Consider the following 15,765-nt stretch of genomic DNA (forward strand, 5'->3'; position numbering starts at 1 on the left):
CGGGTGCGGGGCGCGGAGCCCGGCGCCGGGCGGAAGGGGGCTGGGTCGTGAGAGGAGGGGGCGGTCGGGAGCGCGCACGGAGCTCGCGGGCGGGCGCGCGCCGGGGCGGGGGCAGCCCTCTCGCAGGCGGCGGCGGGGGCGGCGTCGCTGTTGCCCTTTTAAGCCGCGGGGCCACCGCCTCCTGCGGGTGGAGTCGGTTACAAAGGCAGGAGCCGGCCGGGCTCCCGCACGCTCGCCCGCCCGCCCGCCTGCCCGCCCGTCCGCCCGCCGAGGCCTCGCGCTCCTCGCCATTTTCCAGCCGCGCTCGGACGCGGGTCGCGGCGGCGGGGAGAGGCGGAGCCGCGAGAGCGCGGCCCGGGCCGGCCCCGCGGGGCGGTCGCGGCCGTGACGGCGGCTCCCGGCCCCGGCTCCCTTTCCTCACCCCTCCCGCCGGAGATGAGGGGAAGATGTCCGTGTCAGGGCTCAAGGCCGAGCTGAAGTTCCTGGCGTCCATCTTCGACAAGAACCACGAGCGATTCCGCATCGTCAGCTGGAAGCTGGACGAGCTGCACTGCCAGTTCCTGGTGCCGCCGCCGCCGCCGCCGCCGCCGGGCAGCCCGCACTCGCCGCCGCCGCCGCTCACACTCCACTGCAACATCACGGTGAGGCGCCGGGCGGGCCGCAGCCCCTCGGGGCCGGGCGAGGGCAGACCGGGGCGCCGCAGTCCCGGGACAAAGGGCTCCTGCCCCGGAGACCCCCGGCGCCCCGGGCGCGGCCGGTTGGCGGCTGGGCCCCGGGCTCTGCCGGGAGCTCGGGGCTGCCTGGCCGGGAGGCGGCGGAGGCGCGTCGCAGCTGTGCGCGGGCCAGCTTTGCGCTGTTGGCCCCTCGCGGCCCCCGTCGGGCCCCGAGGTCGCCATGGCCGCCCGCAGCCTGCCTGCTCTGGGGTCCGCGGCGCGTCGGTGGGCTCCGGTCAGTAGCTCAGGTGGAAAGGCTCCCAAGTATCTTTTATAGCTGCTCATTTTTTTCTCCCCCTCTGGTCAGGTTTCAAACCCCTCGTTCTTGCTTGCTTGTTGAACCAGTTTTTGTTTATGTGTTAGTCTCTGAGGACAAATGAACGCTGAAAGCATATATATTTAAGGAAAAAGTTTAGGACGCAGCCCCGGCGGATGGTGTGAACCGTCCTTAGCCTTGACCTGGCTCTGCGCTAAGGTGTTTCGGGAAAGCTCTTGGAACCTTCCACGCGGCAGGTGGTGTAGCCAGTGGGCGAGCTGTCCCATTTGTGCGGGAAGCCTGGACATTACCAGGAGGGGAAAGGAGTTGCTGTCCACTTTACAACCCGGAAAGATCATGTTGGATTAGGAAGCTGGAGAGACACGTGGAAAGTTATCTTCCTGTTTAAGAGAAAAGCTCATTAGAAACATATAGCTTGGTAAACTACCGAATTGTTAGTGAACTCCCTCCTCCATTGAAATGGATCGTGAGGCTGGCTGTTCATTGTGGAATTGATCTCATGTGCAGAATACACTTTATTACAACAGGAGTTAAGGTGGTAGCTTAAATAGGGCTAAGATTCCTTCTGTTAAGTCAATACATAACCCCCAAGTGTGGGAGTTTGCAGAGGCCTTGACATTATAATTGTCCTTCTTAACATAGTTACCAGATTCTATACAGAAGGTGGGTACTGTTAGCACTGCTAGTTACTGTTATGTCTTTTTTGGACACAAAAGCAAAACAAACAAACAAACAAACAAACCTCAGTGTGCTCAAGAGACCAGAGAATGCCCTCTGTGAACATCTGTTGCTGGTGTTTGAGAACTGGGCAGACCAGTGCCTACTCGGAGAGCTCATACTTCTTGGAGAGTTTTATACAACTTCTGTGATATTATGAAATCTAAAGGGAGCATCTGATTTTGAGTAGGGAGCTGTGCTAACTAGTTTTTTTTGCCAACTTGGCAAAGATAAGAGTCATAGGGGGAACCTCAATTGAGAGACATACCTCCTTATGATTGATCTGTTGGCAAGCCTGTGGGGCACACTCTTCATTAGTGGTGAACAAGGAAGGACCCAGGCCATTGTGGAGGTGCCACACCTAGGCTGGTGGTCCTGTAGTGCATTATGAGAACAAACTAAACCTGCCATAGAGCTGGAAGGAAGCCCTCCTCCATGACTTCTGCTTCAGCTCCTACTTTGAGTTCTGGCCAACTTACCTCATTGATAGATTTGTGATCTGGGAGTTGTAAGCTGAAATAACCCCTCCCCCTTCCCCTAAGTTGCTTTTGGCGAGGTATTTTATCACAGCAACAGAAACCCCAAGTCGGGAACTGAAGGTGTGCCTCAGAGGAAACTTTGAGGAGTTGAACAGGTGAGTACAAATTTGGAAGGCTAGAGGAAACTCCACCCAAATGAAACACTGAAGCTTGAGAAAGTTGAGTTCTTAGGGATGGACAGTTAATGCTCAGACTTGAGAAGCCCATGTTTGTAGGCTGGTGACGTTTCCAAATATGGAAGGTAGAAAGTTGTAGTCAGTATGAAGAAAGTGACTGAGTCATTGGCCTGAACAGTTGGAGGGTATTATTCAGGTAGAAGTAGAAGGTATGGCCAGGAAAAGATACAACTGATCTAAATGATAGGGCACTAAATTTGTAGTCTATGAAGAGCCACACCTTTATTCTGATTATGTTGAAAAGATGTGTCTGCTTTTAGAACTTAAATTCTTAATAATGGTATGTATGGCTTTGGGTATTCCAGTGCAGTTAGATGATGCTGTTGGTGTACTGGCATAAACTACGAGGGGTACAGGGATGCTAATGTTTTGTAATATTTGGGCAGTCTGCCATGTCAGAGAATTATCTGACCTAAAATGCCAGTAGCGTCCCATGGAGAACCATTTTGGAGACAAATAGGACAGAGAAAGGATAATGATGACCTGGATTAGGCAGTGGCAATCGAAGTGGAATAAGGAAAGACTCAGATACACTGGGTAAAAGGGTGCATTAATGTGTATTGGAGCAATGGTGTTGCTACCAGTCATTATCAGAAGACAATTACAGATTCTCAGTAGGAGAGTATGCTAACTTTATTATGAAAAACTAACAAACACTTAGAACTGAACAGAGAGACATTGTGAACCCAGGCTCAAGTATGATAAACTTTTGGCCAGTCTTACTTCTTGTGTATTCCTGTTGGATTAATTTGAAGTGTACTTCAGACATACAATTATTTTTCTATAAAGATTTCAATATGTGCTTTTAAAAGGTATACTTTTGAAATATGAGTATGTTGGTGATGTATAGGGCCTGCTTATATGGGTATAATTTGCTCAGAAGGGAAATAAGGGTGGTGGTTAGAATTCAAAGGCAAGCACCCTGTCTACTAGGTTTGTGAATTGTTATTTTGTAAAAAGTTGTAGGTCATTTGTGTAGTGATTTTGACCCATTCTTTAACTTTCCTTCGGTATCTATTGAACACTCTACACACCAGGCCACCAACCTACCAAAAAGCCTCCTTGTAATGTTTGGCTGAATAGCATCTCACTTTTACATACTTAATGTACCAGTTTCTGAATAATCCTCTATAGATACTCTGCCCACTTTTCCTCCTAACCTTCTTTATCAGCTGTTCTTCCTCTTCTGGAATGTAGTTCTGATTCCAGCCTTGTACCCTTTCCCAGTCTGCCTTTTCCATGGTTGATTGCCCCTCAAGACTCTTTCTGGGTCATGCGCAGTTCATGGTAACATTTCCCCTTCCTCCCTTTAGGTCTTCTTGTTTCTGCTTTATGTTTTCTCATAGTTCTGATTATCTTTTCTCCAAGCTAGTTTTTAATGACAGGAGAATATTGGGTAATTATAATTTTATACTTTATATTTTCTTCCCATTCATATTTGTTTTATTGACTATATGCCATCCATCCTCCCTCATCCCCCTCCTCCCAATCCCACCCCCAGCTGAGGACCGAATCCAGGGCCTTTCAGTGAGCTAAATTCCAAAACCCATGGCCACTATTCTAATTATATTCTGTTAGAAGAGCTTGCTGCGAGGAATTTATCAGAAAGAGTGAAAACATCAGAAAATGTCATGGGAAGTACACAGATGCTTAAAAGGCCACTGAGGACTTGATAGGAATTTTATAATTTAGCTACATGTTAAGGATAGTGTCAGAAGTAAAAACTCAATCATAAGTGTTTTCTAGGCCATGGAAATTGGCCTGTTTTGGTTTTTTTTTTTTACCCCCCCATGTTTTATAAATTAGCCCTACTACTGAATATGAACCTCAAGGAGTTGTTATTTCTTTACTATGAACTCATGAAAGATTATCTGTTATGTAAATGTAGGTATTGTTTTTCCATTTCAGTAAACAGGCTTGGCTGCCAGTCAGTACTCACTGAGACCCAGTTGTTATCACAGTCCAGAGCAGAGCAGCTCCTTTAATAACTTGTATGGTTGTTTGGGGAGTTGGTATGTGGCTTTCTTACAGTCTTTTAAAAATACTTATGCTGGCAGCTCCATTATACCTTTTTGGGTAGTAAAGGGATATAGAGACTGGGTCTCCCTATATTGCCTTGACTGGCTTGAAACTTGCTGTGTAGACTAAACTGTCCCTGAAACTCCATACCTGCCTTTAGAGGGTTGGGGTCATAGATAATTGAATCGACTCCATTCCTTCTTGTATAGACTTGGAATTTTAGGAGTGTGAGTATGAGTATGTGTGTGTGTTCATGTGGGCACATGTGTTTGTGATACAAGTGGAAGACAGAAGTCAGTTTTGAGTGGTATTTTTCAGGAACCACCCACTTTCTTTGAGACAGGGTTCTTCTTTGGCCTGGAGCTTACCAATTAGGTTAGGTGGCTAACCAGTGGGCTCCAAGTGTCCATCTATCATTGCTTCCTTGGTGCTGTGATTAACAGAGTGTGCCTACATGCCTGGCCTTTAAAAAACCAAACCAAACCAAACCAACCAAACAAACAAACCCAAAAAACATGGATTCTGGAATTCAAAATTCAAGTCTTCATGCTTGTGTAGCTGGTACTTTATAATCCAAGCCATCTCTGTCTCCCCTGTGTTTGTACTCCTTGGCGCCGCTGCCCCCCCCCCCCGTGTGTGTGTGTGTGTGTGTGTGTGTGTGTGTGTGTGTGTGTGTGTGTGTGTGTGTGTGTGTGTGTAGGTAGGTCAGAGGGCAATCTCTACTTTTGGTTCTTGCCTTCTGCCGTTTTAGAGACAAGGTCTCATTGTTTGCTGCTGCACTAGGTACACCAGTATATAGCTGGCCTGCTTCAGGTGTATTCCTCTGTTTCTACCTCCAATTTTGCCAGAGTAATGCTGGCTTGGATTATATAGACAATGTATTACCTAGTGGGGTCTAAACTCAGGTGGTCAGACATGCACGACAAGCACTTTTACCTGCTGAGCTATCGTACTGAGATAGTTTTTCACTATTGTGAGGCTGGATAATTGGCCTAGTTAGTTAGCTCATGAGCCATACTTGTCTCTGTCTCCCTAGCAGTGGTATGAGTGTACCACCACATCTGGCTTTGTGTGCACTCTGAGAATCAAATTCAGGCTCTCATTGCAAACTGCCAACTGAGCTGTCCATCCTCGTCCACCTCTTTTTTTAAAACTCCTGTAGTTCAGGCTGTCCTTGAACTTGCATTGTAAATGAAACTCCTCTCTCCCCCCTGTGCTCTACTCATACCCAGCAGCAACTGGAGGTTCTTGGTAGGAAAATGCTGTTTCAGAGTAAACAAAGATAATCTCCCATGGGAAGTAAATTAGGTGGTACAAAATTGAAACCTTATTCTTTATATTACTTGTATACATAAAATTGGTGTTTCTTCATGAATGATTGTCAGTTTAGTTTTGGAGAAATAATTTTTATTTATCTAATTTCCATTCATTATTGCTAAAAGCCCCTTCCCCTGCAGCAAGCTACTAAATTAACAAATGTTAGATCTGAATCTGGGAGGGAGAGGTTTAGGCATTATTTAATATTTAGGATCTTAAATAATTTCCTTTATTGTGTTTCTCCTTGGAATGTTATTGGAAAGCGTCTTGTCATCATGATTGTTCTGTACTGTACAAATGGGAAAGTGATAACCATTATTTTAAAGATTCTTTGAGCTGGATAGCTCAGGGGTAGATTATTCCACCTTGCTGAGCATATGCAAGACCCTGGGTTCAAGACCCAGCTACAAAGACAGAAAGGAAATAAATTATCTGCTTTGTAACATCTTTTCATGGAAATAAGGCAATGCTGTTAACTTCATGTTTTGTTTTTCTAGTTTTTATATTGATAAAAAGAAGTTCAGCCAAACTTGTACAGAGGAAATAACAAACAGAGCCCAAGAGCCTTTCTTTGGCTTATTCTCCCATGACAGATTATCTTTCCAAATCGAATTGATGCAGAAGCTGTTGGAAATATCAGAGCTGTCGTATTAAGCTCCTGAATGGTACTTTCAGACTAGAAAGAGTCATTGTTTTCATTTATTTGGCCAGCTAATAATCTAGGGTCAGATTCCTTGTGGTTATCCGTCTCATCTCTGTTGTTATGCACTTTCTTGAGAGAATGAAATTATGGAGAGGCTTGGTTTTCCTTTTTATGAATGTTGGTGTATATCTTAGTAACCTTTTTTGGTGGTGTCTGGGCTGGGGGTGTTGAGCATAGGCCTGGGAAGGGATAGTGTTAGATAAGTGTCAGCTAGTTGAGGGAGGGCATAGAGACTGAATGGGAATAGACACTGCCACATATGAAATGTTACTGGAGAGAAATACAGCAAGGCTCCCTCCCTGACCCTTAAGGCTTTTGTACCAGTGCTGTCTGATAGCTTCTAACAGTAATTATGTAAAACAGTGCCGGGTTAGAACTACTGAATAATCCAGGGCAATTTGCAGCTTAGTTGGTTCAGATTATCTTCATCATTTTATGTGCTTCACTTCACTTAGAAAGATGTTCTGAATAGCTGTAATTTGTTCTCTACTTTGGATATTTATGCAATTTTTAGAACATGTTGCAGAGTTCTTGCTGAAAGTTGTTTTCAGTACTGGTGGTGGATATATTGTAACATGGAAAACAAAACACTGTTATTGTGAGAAATTTGGAAACCAGAGTAAAACTGGGGGGGGGGAACCCCAAAACCAGCAACCACAACCCTTACTCTTTAATTCTAACACCCATTGCTATAAATTTTGGGGTAGTATCTTTCTAGTCATGTTTTCCCTCTACGTTATTTACTGATCTTTTTTATTTTGTATTTATTTTGAGACAGGAACTTGCTGTTTAGTCTGGAACTCTGTGTAGGCCAGGATGGCCTCAAATTTGGCGTTAGAGGTATGCCAGCACACCTGGCTACTATTCTGGAAAAGTAATAAATAAGATTGTTTGTGACTTTCTTTTCACTTAGCAGTGGAATTGTATCCTGAGGTTCTTCTCCAATGTCTCCTCTTCTGTGATACTGACAGAACCATCTAGTGACTTCTGTCTCCTAATACTGGATATGTAGGTGGTGGCTGCTTCTGTTTCCCCTATTTTGAGTAGTGCTCTGAGTATCAGTAGATAGAATCCTTGTGTATATAGGAAATGTCCTTGGAAATTTTCCTAGAGGTGGTTGATTTTAATTCTTGCTGCTGAATTGGTTTCTGAAGATATAACAAATTATATTGTACTAAATAGACATGTTTCCTTCCAGCTATCAGCTTTTATTTATCAGACGGGTAAAAATGTTAGCATTGTATAATAAATGAGCGTCATCACAATCATGACAGTTGCCACAGACTGACTGTCATATAACTATGTCATGAGAAACCTATAGTTCTATCTATAGTCCCCTGAGAAGAAATTAGATTTCATGAATTCTCTGTTAGGGCAGGGGGAATGCTGATTACCCCAGGCTAGCCAGAATTATACCTGTGACCCCAGTTGTCCCAGAAGGAGACTTTTAGTCTGAGGGAAAACCCAGATGTTTGTGGCTTCCTAACCTGACAGCTCATCAGTGGGAATGGTTAGAATGTGTTCTGGCTAGTTTTATGTCAGCTTGACACAGGCTAGAGTAATCTGAGGAGAGACCCTCAATTGAGAAAGTGCCTCCATCCATATGATTGGGCTGTAGGCAAGCTTGTAGGGTGTCTTCTTAGAGATTGATCAGGGAGGGTCCAGCCTTTTGTGGGTGGTGCCATCCCTGGACCAGTGGTTCTGTAAGTAAACAGACTGAGCAAGCAAGTAAGCAGCATCCCTCCATGACCTTGCATCAGCTTCTGCCTCCAGGTTTTTGCCCTCGAGTTCCTGCCTTGGTTTCCTTCAGGGGACTGTGACTCAAGATAATGTAATTCAAATAAATCCCTCCTTCCCAAGTTGCTTTTGGTAATGGTGTTTCACCACAGCAGCAATAACCCTAACTAAGACAGAGTGCTAGAGTTCTTTGGTCAGACTTTATGTTAAGGGAGGGAGGTAGCAAAGCAGTCCCATTGGCACATGTAGGTTAATGGCGAATGGAGAAAAGGGTGTGTTTCTTCTAAGGAGGAAAGGATGGGGATTTGGCAGGAGAGAAGTGGAAAGCAGCAGTTTTCTGGGGTCAGGACTTAATTAAACTCCCATTTTTGTTACTTACACCTTTGGTGTATTTATTATTAGAAATTAAAATAGAAATATTAAAATATTAACAGCTACAACAGCAGGTTTCATTGATGTTTGTTCTGTCTTTGCTTCTGTACTTTGATTTTTAAAAATCTTTTATTTCTGTATTTTATGTGTAGGTTTTGTCTCTGTGTATGTCTGCATCATATGCTTGTTTGGTTCTGGTGGAGGCCAGAAGAGGGTGTTATCTTTCCTGGAACTGGAATTAGAGATGGTTATTAACCACTATGTGGGTGCTGGGAATTGAACCTGGGTCCTGGAAGATCTGCCATGCTCTTAATCTGTGAGCCATCTCTCCAGCCCAGTTGTTTGATGCTTTAATTGAAGTAATGTGAACAAAACTCAACCTCAGATATCTGGTTGAAAAAGAAATTTTTGTTGTGTTTTGTTTTTGTTTTTCAAGACAGGGTTTTTCAGTGTAACAGCTCTGGCTGTCCTGGAAATCACTTTGTAGACCAGGCTGGCCTTGAGCTCACAAGATCCACCTGCCTCTGTCTGCCTCCTGAGTGCTAAGACTAAAAGCATGTGCCACCACCGCCTGGCTGGAAAAGAAATATTTTAAATAGCAATAGCCACTTTAGATAATTGGGATCTCCATGCCCTTAATGCTGGGAACTGAACCTAGGATCTCAAGCATGCTATGCAAGTGTTCTTTTCACTGAGCTGTTTTCCCAGCTTGTGAGTGTGTGTGTGTGTGTGTGTGTGTGTGTGTATGTATGTATGTATGTGTGTATGTGATATTTTACAAAAACTTGACCTATTCTTGCATGGTATTTCAGCATCATGCCTTGATCATTGAGAAAATATTTGGTTGATGTATCTTACAAACATTAATAAATTTCACTATACAACATGAAAATCTAATTTTACCACCAGTCTTGTCAGGATGCTCTGTGAAACTTCATACTTACACTAGTGGATAAGTGTTCCAAGGTTTGAATGTTTCTCTCTAAAATTTGACTTCATTATTGGTGAAATGTATTGTTCTGTTTTGGAAATGACACATCTTCTAAAGAGCCAAGTTGGAATAAGCCTTGGATTTTTCAAATAAAAGTGGTGTCTGTTCACATCTCTTCACCTCACAGATCAGTCACATATTCCTACTCTCAGGTGTCCTCCAGGATGTTTGTGTCTATTTCCTGTTTCATTACTACACTTAAAAAGGTATAGACGGTGTAATGGATATCACTTTGACTGTTTAATCACAGACATTCTGAAGTAAAACCTGATCTTTTCACAGCTTTATCTGTTTAAATACTGGCAGTACAAGATTCCAGCTGACCGGTGTTAGGACCTTCCCTTGTGCAAAGGTAGCAACTGTTTTACCTCTACTGAATTTGTGCATTAGTGAGAATTGAGTTGAATAGAAAAGACATCAACATTTTAGTTGTCTTGTACTGAGGGGTCTAAGGCCCCTGAGAGACATTGAAATGAGTGCTTGGACTTACTACCAGGCCTGTCTTTTTCATGTACAAGATTAAAAATACAAACATGTCAGGGGGAACTGATCTTCTCTCCCTTAATTTCTCTTGATGTGGTATGGTGCATTTCACTCTACACCTTAGTTTTTATGCTTCTCCATGCAGACATTTCAAGATAAATACTAATCTATACAGTGAACTTCTAGATCTTCATTTTTTAAAAGCTAATGAAAGTGTGAAGCCCAAACAGTAAAAATGGTCTAAATGCTGCTGTATTCCCAAGCTAGGCTGAAGAATGTAAAGTTACACTACTCAGTAAGTGCCTTTCTTTAAGAACAGAGTTAATTCTGAAGACACTATACCTTTTACCCTGTGAAGAGATTTGAGGCCAGTAAGAAATGAATGAGAACACAAAAATAAGCCAACCATTGATGGACAGGCACATAGATACCACTATTGACCACAATTTCAGTATTTTTTCTAAGGTTTGCTAAAAGCTTTAAAAATTTTCTAGTTTCTGTGCTGTTAGTTCTGTTATTATGAGGTTATAGTTTCTCTAAAGTGCTAAAGAACATTGTTCTTCTAACTTATTTGTGTAATACAGTTTTTCATTACTTAAATGTGGAAGCAGAAAAAAATACCTGTTCATGGGTAAAAGCATGCTTCCTTCATTAACTAGGAACTGAACCATGCTCCTTCACAAGAGCCACAAGTGCTCTGTAACCATGGAGCCATGGCTGCAGTCCCCCAAGTTAGAATCTTTAGACAACAAATATTACTCTCAGTTTCTGTGGGTCAGTCTGTGCACCACTTACTGTAGGTTCTGTGGCCTGTGGTCTCCAGTGCAGGAATGTGTTGGAGGAGGCTACAGTGGTCAGAAGGCTGGAAAGTTCATTGTTGGCAGGATTCTTCGCATAGGTTGTTGTCCTAATCTGAAGATCTTTAGTTCTTAGAGTCCATGTTCAATTTCTTGTGACTCAGCTCTCCACAGGATATGGAACCATGTGGCAGCTGATTTGCATTATCAACCTTAATTGCAAGACCAGGAGATAAACAAAATAGGAGTTGCCTTTTTGTAACTTGATTGCAGAAGTAGTATTGGTTCTTTTGCTGTATTTAGAAGTGAGTGGCTAAGTCCAAGGATGGGGATTTTTACAAGGGTGTGAATACAAAGAGGTAAGAATTAATTGAGGCCAATTCAGAGGCTACCTGGTAGAGTGTTTGAGAATACCATTAATGATGTCTGTGAATAAAATGTCAAACATCTGTATTAGAATGGCTAACTCAGAAGCCCACCTCTGGCAGGTAAAATCTGAATGAGGATTGTAGCAATCCTGTGCTGCTGATCACTTTGCTTCTAACCCTGCTATACTTAAAAAACAATCTTTAATGCTGATAGAGTTCAGTGATAGAGCATGTACCTAGGCATGGCTTTATATTTGATCCTCAGAAACAAAACAGGTAGGAGAAAAAGATTATACATGATTAGATGAAGCCAGTCTTCATTTTATATGTCTGTCCTATATGAAATTGTATTCTGAAGCCAGCCTGTAATCCTAGCACTTAGGAGGCTGAGGTAGAAGGATGTGCAGATTTAGTCTACATACTGAGACCTGGTTTCAAAAAACAAAAGGAAAACCGGAAGAAATAAGTTACTTTCTATTGTTACAGTCTAAGAAGGGATGGAAAAATAAATGGAGTAAATCTGCCTTTAGATTTTATTTATTTTTAGGTGTGTGTGTGGGTGCAGTGGTGTATATGCACATGAATGCAGGTGTTCGAGGAGTCTAGAGGCACCATATCCCCTGAAGCTGGAGTTACAGGGGTTGTGAGCCATAGATGCTATGAATTGAACTTAGGTCCTCTGGGAGAGCAGGGTACTATCTTACCACAGAACCATCTCTCTGGTTCATTTTCACTCAACCCTCTTTTTGAGGCTAGAACTCTGTATGGGCTGGCATTGAATTCCTGGGCTTCCTACCCCAGCCTCTGAGGTATCCACCCCTAATCCTGGTGGAGGAAGACGAAAACCTACAAGTAGCTTCTGTGCTTACTCTGCTTAGATGGCCAGAGCCCTGTGAGCATAGGGTCTTGAAAATTAGTGTTTAGTATTTGTGAAGATGAGTTCAGTATTTGAAGATGAGTTCAGAAGTAGGTGTCTAGGTAAAATTTAGAAATGTAGCATTATTAAAAGGCAAAGGGCACTTTCAAATCCATAAAATGAATCTTCAAATTAGGAATTTATTTATTTGTTTTTTTTTTTTTTTTTTTTTTTGAGACAGGGTTTCTCTGTATTGTTTTGGAGCCTGTCCTGGAACTGGATCTGTAAACTAGGCTGGCCTCAAAATCTCAGAGATCTTCTTGCCTCTGCCTCCTGAGTACTGGGATTAAAGGTGTGCTACCAACGCCCAGCTAGGAATTTATTTTTATCTTGCCTTTTCACCTTGAGAGATTATTGTGATTCCATATTTTAAAGCCCTGGGGGAAAAAGGTGAAAGTAGGTCATGACAGACCTGCTGTTGTTACAAGTCTTCAGTGGCATTTGGATACATTTCCTCCCCTTTGATAAAAGCATTTCTTACAGTATGTCTGGTTTTTTAATCATCCAGCTCAATTGGGTAAAGTCCTGTTGTCTCTTTTTAAACTTACAAATTATATCACGTGGGCTAGGAAAGATTGAGCCGTCATAAACTTAGCAACTTAAATTTTTAAATTCGACAGAGGAGTCTGGTCCCTTCACATGAATTTCAGTGTCTCCTTTCTTCCTTTGGTGCATTTTATGTGGATCTTAATCCCGCTGCTTAGTGGTGTGGTTTTAACTGCCTGTCTGGGTTGATCTGTTTGTAAGTGTTTTTCACCTGCTGTCTTTATAACAGGAATCTTACCCGTCTTCTTCACCAATATGGTTTGTGGACTCTGATGACCCAAATCTAACATCAGTTCTGGAACGCCTAGAGGATACTAAGAACAACAATTTGGTAAGGAGATAAACCAGTCTTTCCTTTTTTGCCTTCTCATGGTCTTATAATAGAAATTAAGTATTAAGAGTTAATATGATAAAAATCTACTTCATTTATTTCCTTTTCCTGATATTTTCCATCCCTCTTTAGATTGTAACACAGTTGTTACAGCATGTTTAGTAATTACAATTTAGGGAGCTTAGACACAACAGCTTTTGAAGTTCATCTCCTTCTTTCCATAGAAAGTTCCTGTCCACATTAGGAATTGAGGCTCTCTTTTTTCTTTCATTCTAACTTTTAACAAAGCAGACACTTTTGATAGGCTTTTGGGAGAGGTGAGAAAGGACGGTGGAGAGAGAAAGGCCACTGTAGATGTGAAGGGATGTAGTGATAGAATAGCAGCAGAACTGATGTGAGGAGGGGTTTCCTATGCTGGTGAGGGCTCACGTATCTGCAGAAAAAGCCCAAATTTACTGAAGAAAGGTTTGTTTGTTTTTGTTTGTTCCCGTGTTCACACATTCCAAGACCCCTAGTAGAAGCCCAGATCTATGGGTGGCTCTGAGCTCTATATAAACATGTTTTCTTCAGTACTTTGTACACTAACAGATTAATAGTAGCCAGTAGTAAGGCAGAACAATGACAACAGGCTCCATGTTAAGTAACTTTAAAAGTTGTTTACTTCCAGTTAGCATATGTGGACCTTGGTTAACCTTGGAAACCTGGAATTGTAGAGTGCTTATCTGGGGGTAAAGAGGAACCACTGTGTAAAGAGATAACCGCCTTTTGGGGCTGGAGAGATGGCCCAGGAGTTCAGAGCACTTCCTGGACTTTCAGAGGACTTGAGGTCAGTTCCCAGCATTCAGTTTGGACAGGCAGTTTTACAACTGCTTGTAACTTTAGCTCCAGGGAGTCTGATGATTTTTAGTCTCTATAGGCACTGAACTCAGGTGTATACACACACACACACACACACACACACACACACACACACAAACACACACACACGTAAAAAGTATCCTTTCATTTTTCTAAACTAAAAATGTTTACTCTTTGATTGTAAACTAGTATTTTACTTATTTTGAGAAAACTAATAAGTTGTAGACAAACAAAGAGGACATTTAACTTTCCTATAACTTTTTACCTAATACAACCACTGTTGACACAATGGATATTTTCTGCCAGTGTTTTCTTTGCTAGCAAAATACATACACCATATCATATGTCTTTAAATAATTGGGGTTATAATCCATAGTTTTATATCCCTTTTGAACTTACTGTATTTTTTCCATGATGTTATTAAATTCTTATGGAAAAAATAATTGTTCTTTGTAGATGTCATGGTTTTTTAAAAATACCCTTCTCAGATCCCTATAACCTGTAAAGTGGCCAGCTGGAGAAAAACAACTAAATTGATTTATTGAAATAATGTTTTATAAAAATCTGTAGTATTCCAAATATTACTGATTACCAGATCCAAAATACAGTGGTATTTTACTGAAATTAAACACCTAGGAATAAACTTATATGAAGAAAACTACATGATTTTGCTCAGCAGAATGTAATGACTTAGATATAATATTCCTGGGTGAGCAGATAGATGTCTGAGATGTTACAAATGCCACTTATCTCCATGTCCTTATATTTATAAATCTAACACAGTGTCACTAAAAATGACTTACTTATTTTGGTTTTTAAAGACGGGATCTTGCTGTGTAGTTCACGTGCAAGCCTTGTGTCTCAGCCTTTCCAGTAGTGGGACTGCATGCAGGCTGTGTCACCATGCCTAACAACCAACGGATTTGTTTCTGTTTTGACAGAGTGACTCTAAGAATAAATAATAAAACACACACACAAAAAAAGAGTGAATGTAAGTTTGAAAAGATTTAAAAGTGTTCAATTCTTAAGAGCCATGAAAGTAGGAGGTAATTAAAAGACAGGCTGATACATGTTGACGTGAGTGGTGATGGGAAAAACAGACAGACATAGCCCTCTGTCCCTCCTCAAATTGCTTCTGAGCCAGGCCCAGTGGCACAGGCCCATAATCGTAGCTACTTTGCAAGTTTAAGGCTAGTCAACCCATTGAGCTCTTGTCTCAAAAGTTAAAAAGATGGTTGAAATTACAACTCAGCAGGAGAATGCTCATTTACCTTGTGCAGGGTCCTAGGCAAAATCCCTGGTACTATGAAAAATAAAACAAACTTGTTAAGTTAAATAGAATAGGACTTAACACTTGACCAAATTAAATAGTGAAGGGAAAAAAACATGTTTTTACTCTTATAGCCTCTGCCATAACCTGGTTTCTAGAGAGAATAGTTGTTTTGTTTTGATTTTTAAAATTTATTATAGTGTAGATTCTACTATTGGATGGATATTTATTTCTTACTTGTCCAATCCAGTGGCTCCTTTTTTAGTACCCAGTTTTTTTTGTGGTTGAAATATTCTTCCACGAACATGTATTGTTTGATGCCCACCAATAAAAGAAGTGTTAAATTTTTAAAAATGTGATATATAGTTGGATACTGCAATAAAAAAAAGTGCAGCCAGCCTTTTCCCGTAGTACACATAGGATGTTGTAATAAGTAAAAATCAAGGCATAGAATATTGTGTAATTGCCCTCTTCTGCATGCAGGGTTGTAAAATATATACTAGTACTGGCTTTTGCTGTGTTTACTTCTTCCTTCCTGTAAATGTAGGAAGCTGTTAGCAGAACACAGAAAAATACTTTAAGAATATTGATTGGCTTCTCTATGAAGCCCTGTGATGTGATGTGTATTTAAAGAC

At 41.9% G+C, this 15,765-nt stretch overlaps 1 protein-coding gene across 2 annotated transcripts in view; it reads left to right on the forward strand.

The window, feature by feature from the left end:
* Window positions 1-248: 248 nt before the first annotated feature.
* Ube2q2 (ubiquitin conjugating enzyme E2 Q2) overlaps window positions 249-15,765 on the forward strand; it is a 57,913-nt gene continuing 42,396 nt past the window's right edge. The window contains exons 1-2 of one of the 2 annotated variants that reach the window (XM_051197510.1): window positions 249-641; window positions 12,901-13,002. In XM_051197510.1, coding sequence (XP_051053467.1) covers window positions 447-641; window positions 12,901-13,002 — 297 coding nt within the window. In that variant the 5' untranslated portion in view covers window positions 249-446. The remainder of the gene's footprint in view (window positions 642-12,900; window positions 13,003-15,765) is intronic. The other variant, XM_051197508.1, reaches the window with a different exon arrangement.

The sequence above is a fragment of the Phodopus roborovskii genome, unplaced genomic scaffold (genome assembly GCF_943737965.1).
Source record: "Phodopus roborovskii unplaced genomic scaffold, PHOROB, whole genome shotgun sequence".
Classification (NCBI taxonomy): Eukaryota; Metazoa; Chordata; class Mammalia; order Rodentia; family Cricetidae; genus Phodopus; species Phodopus roborovskii.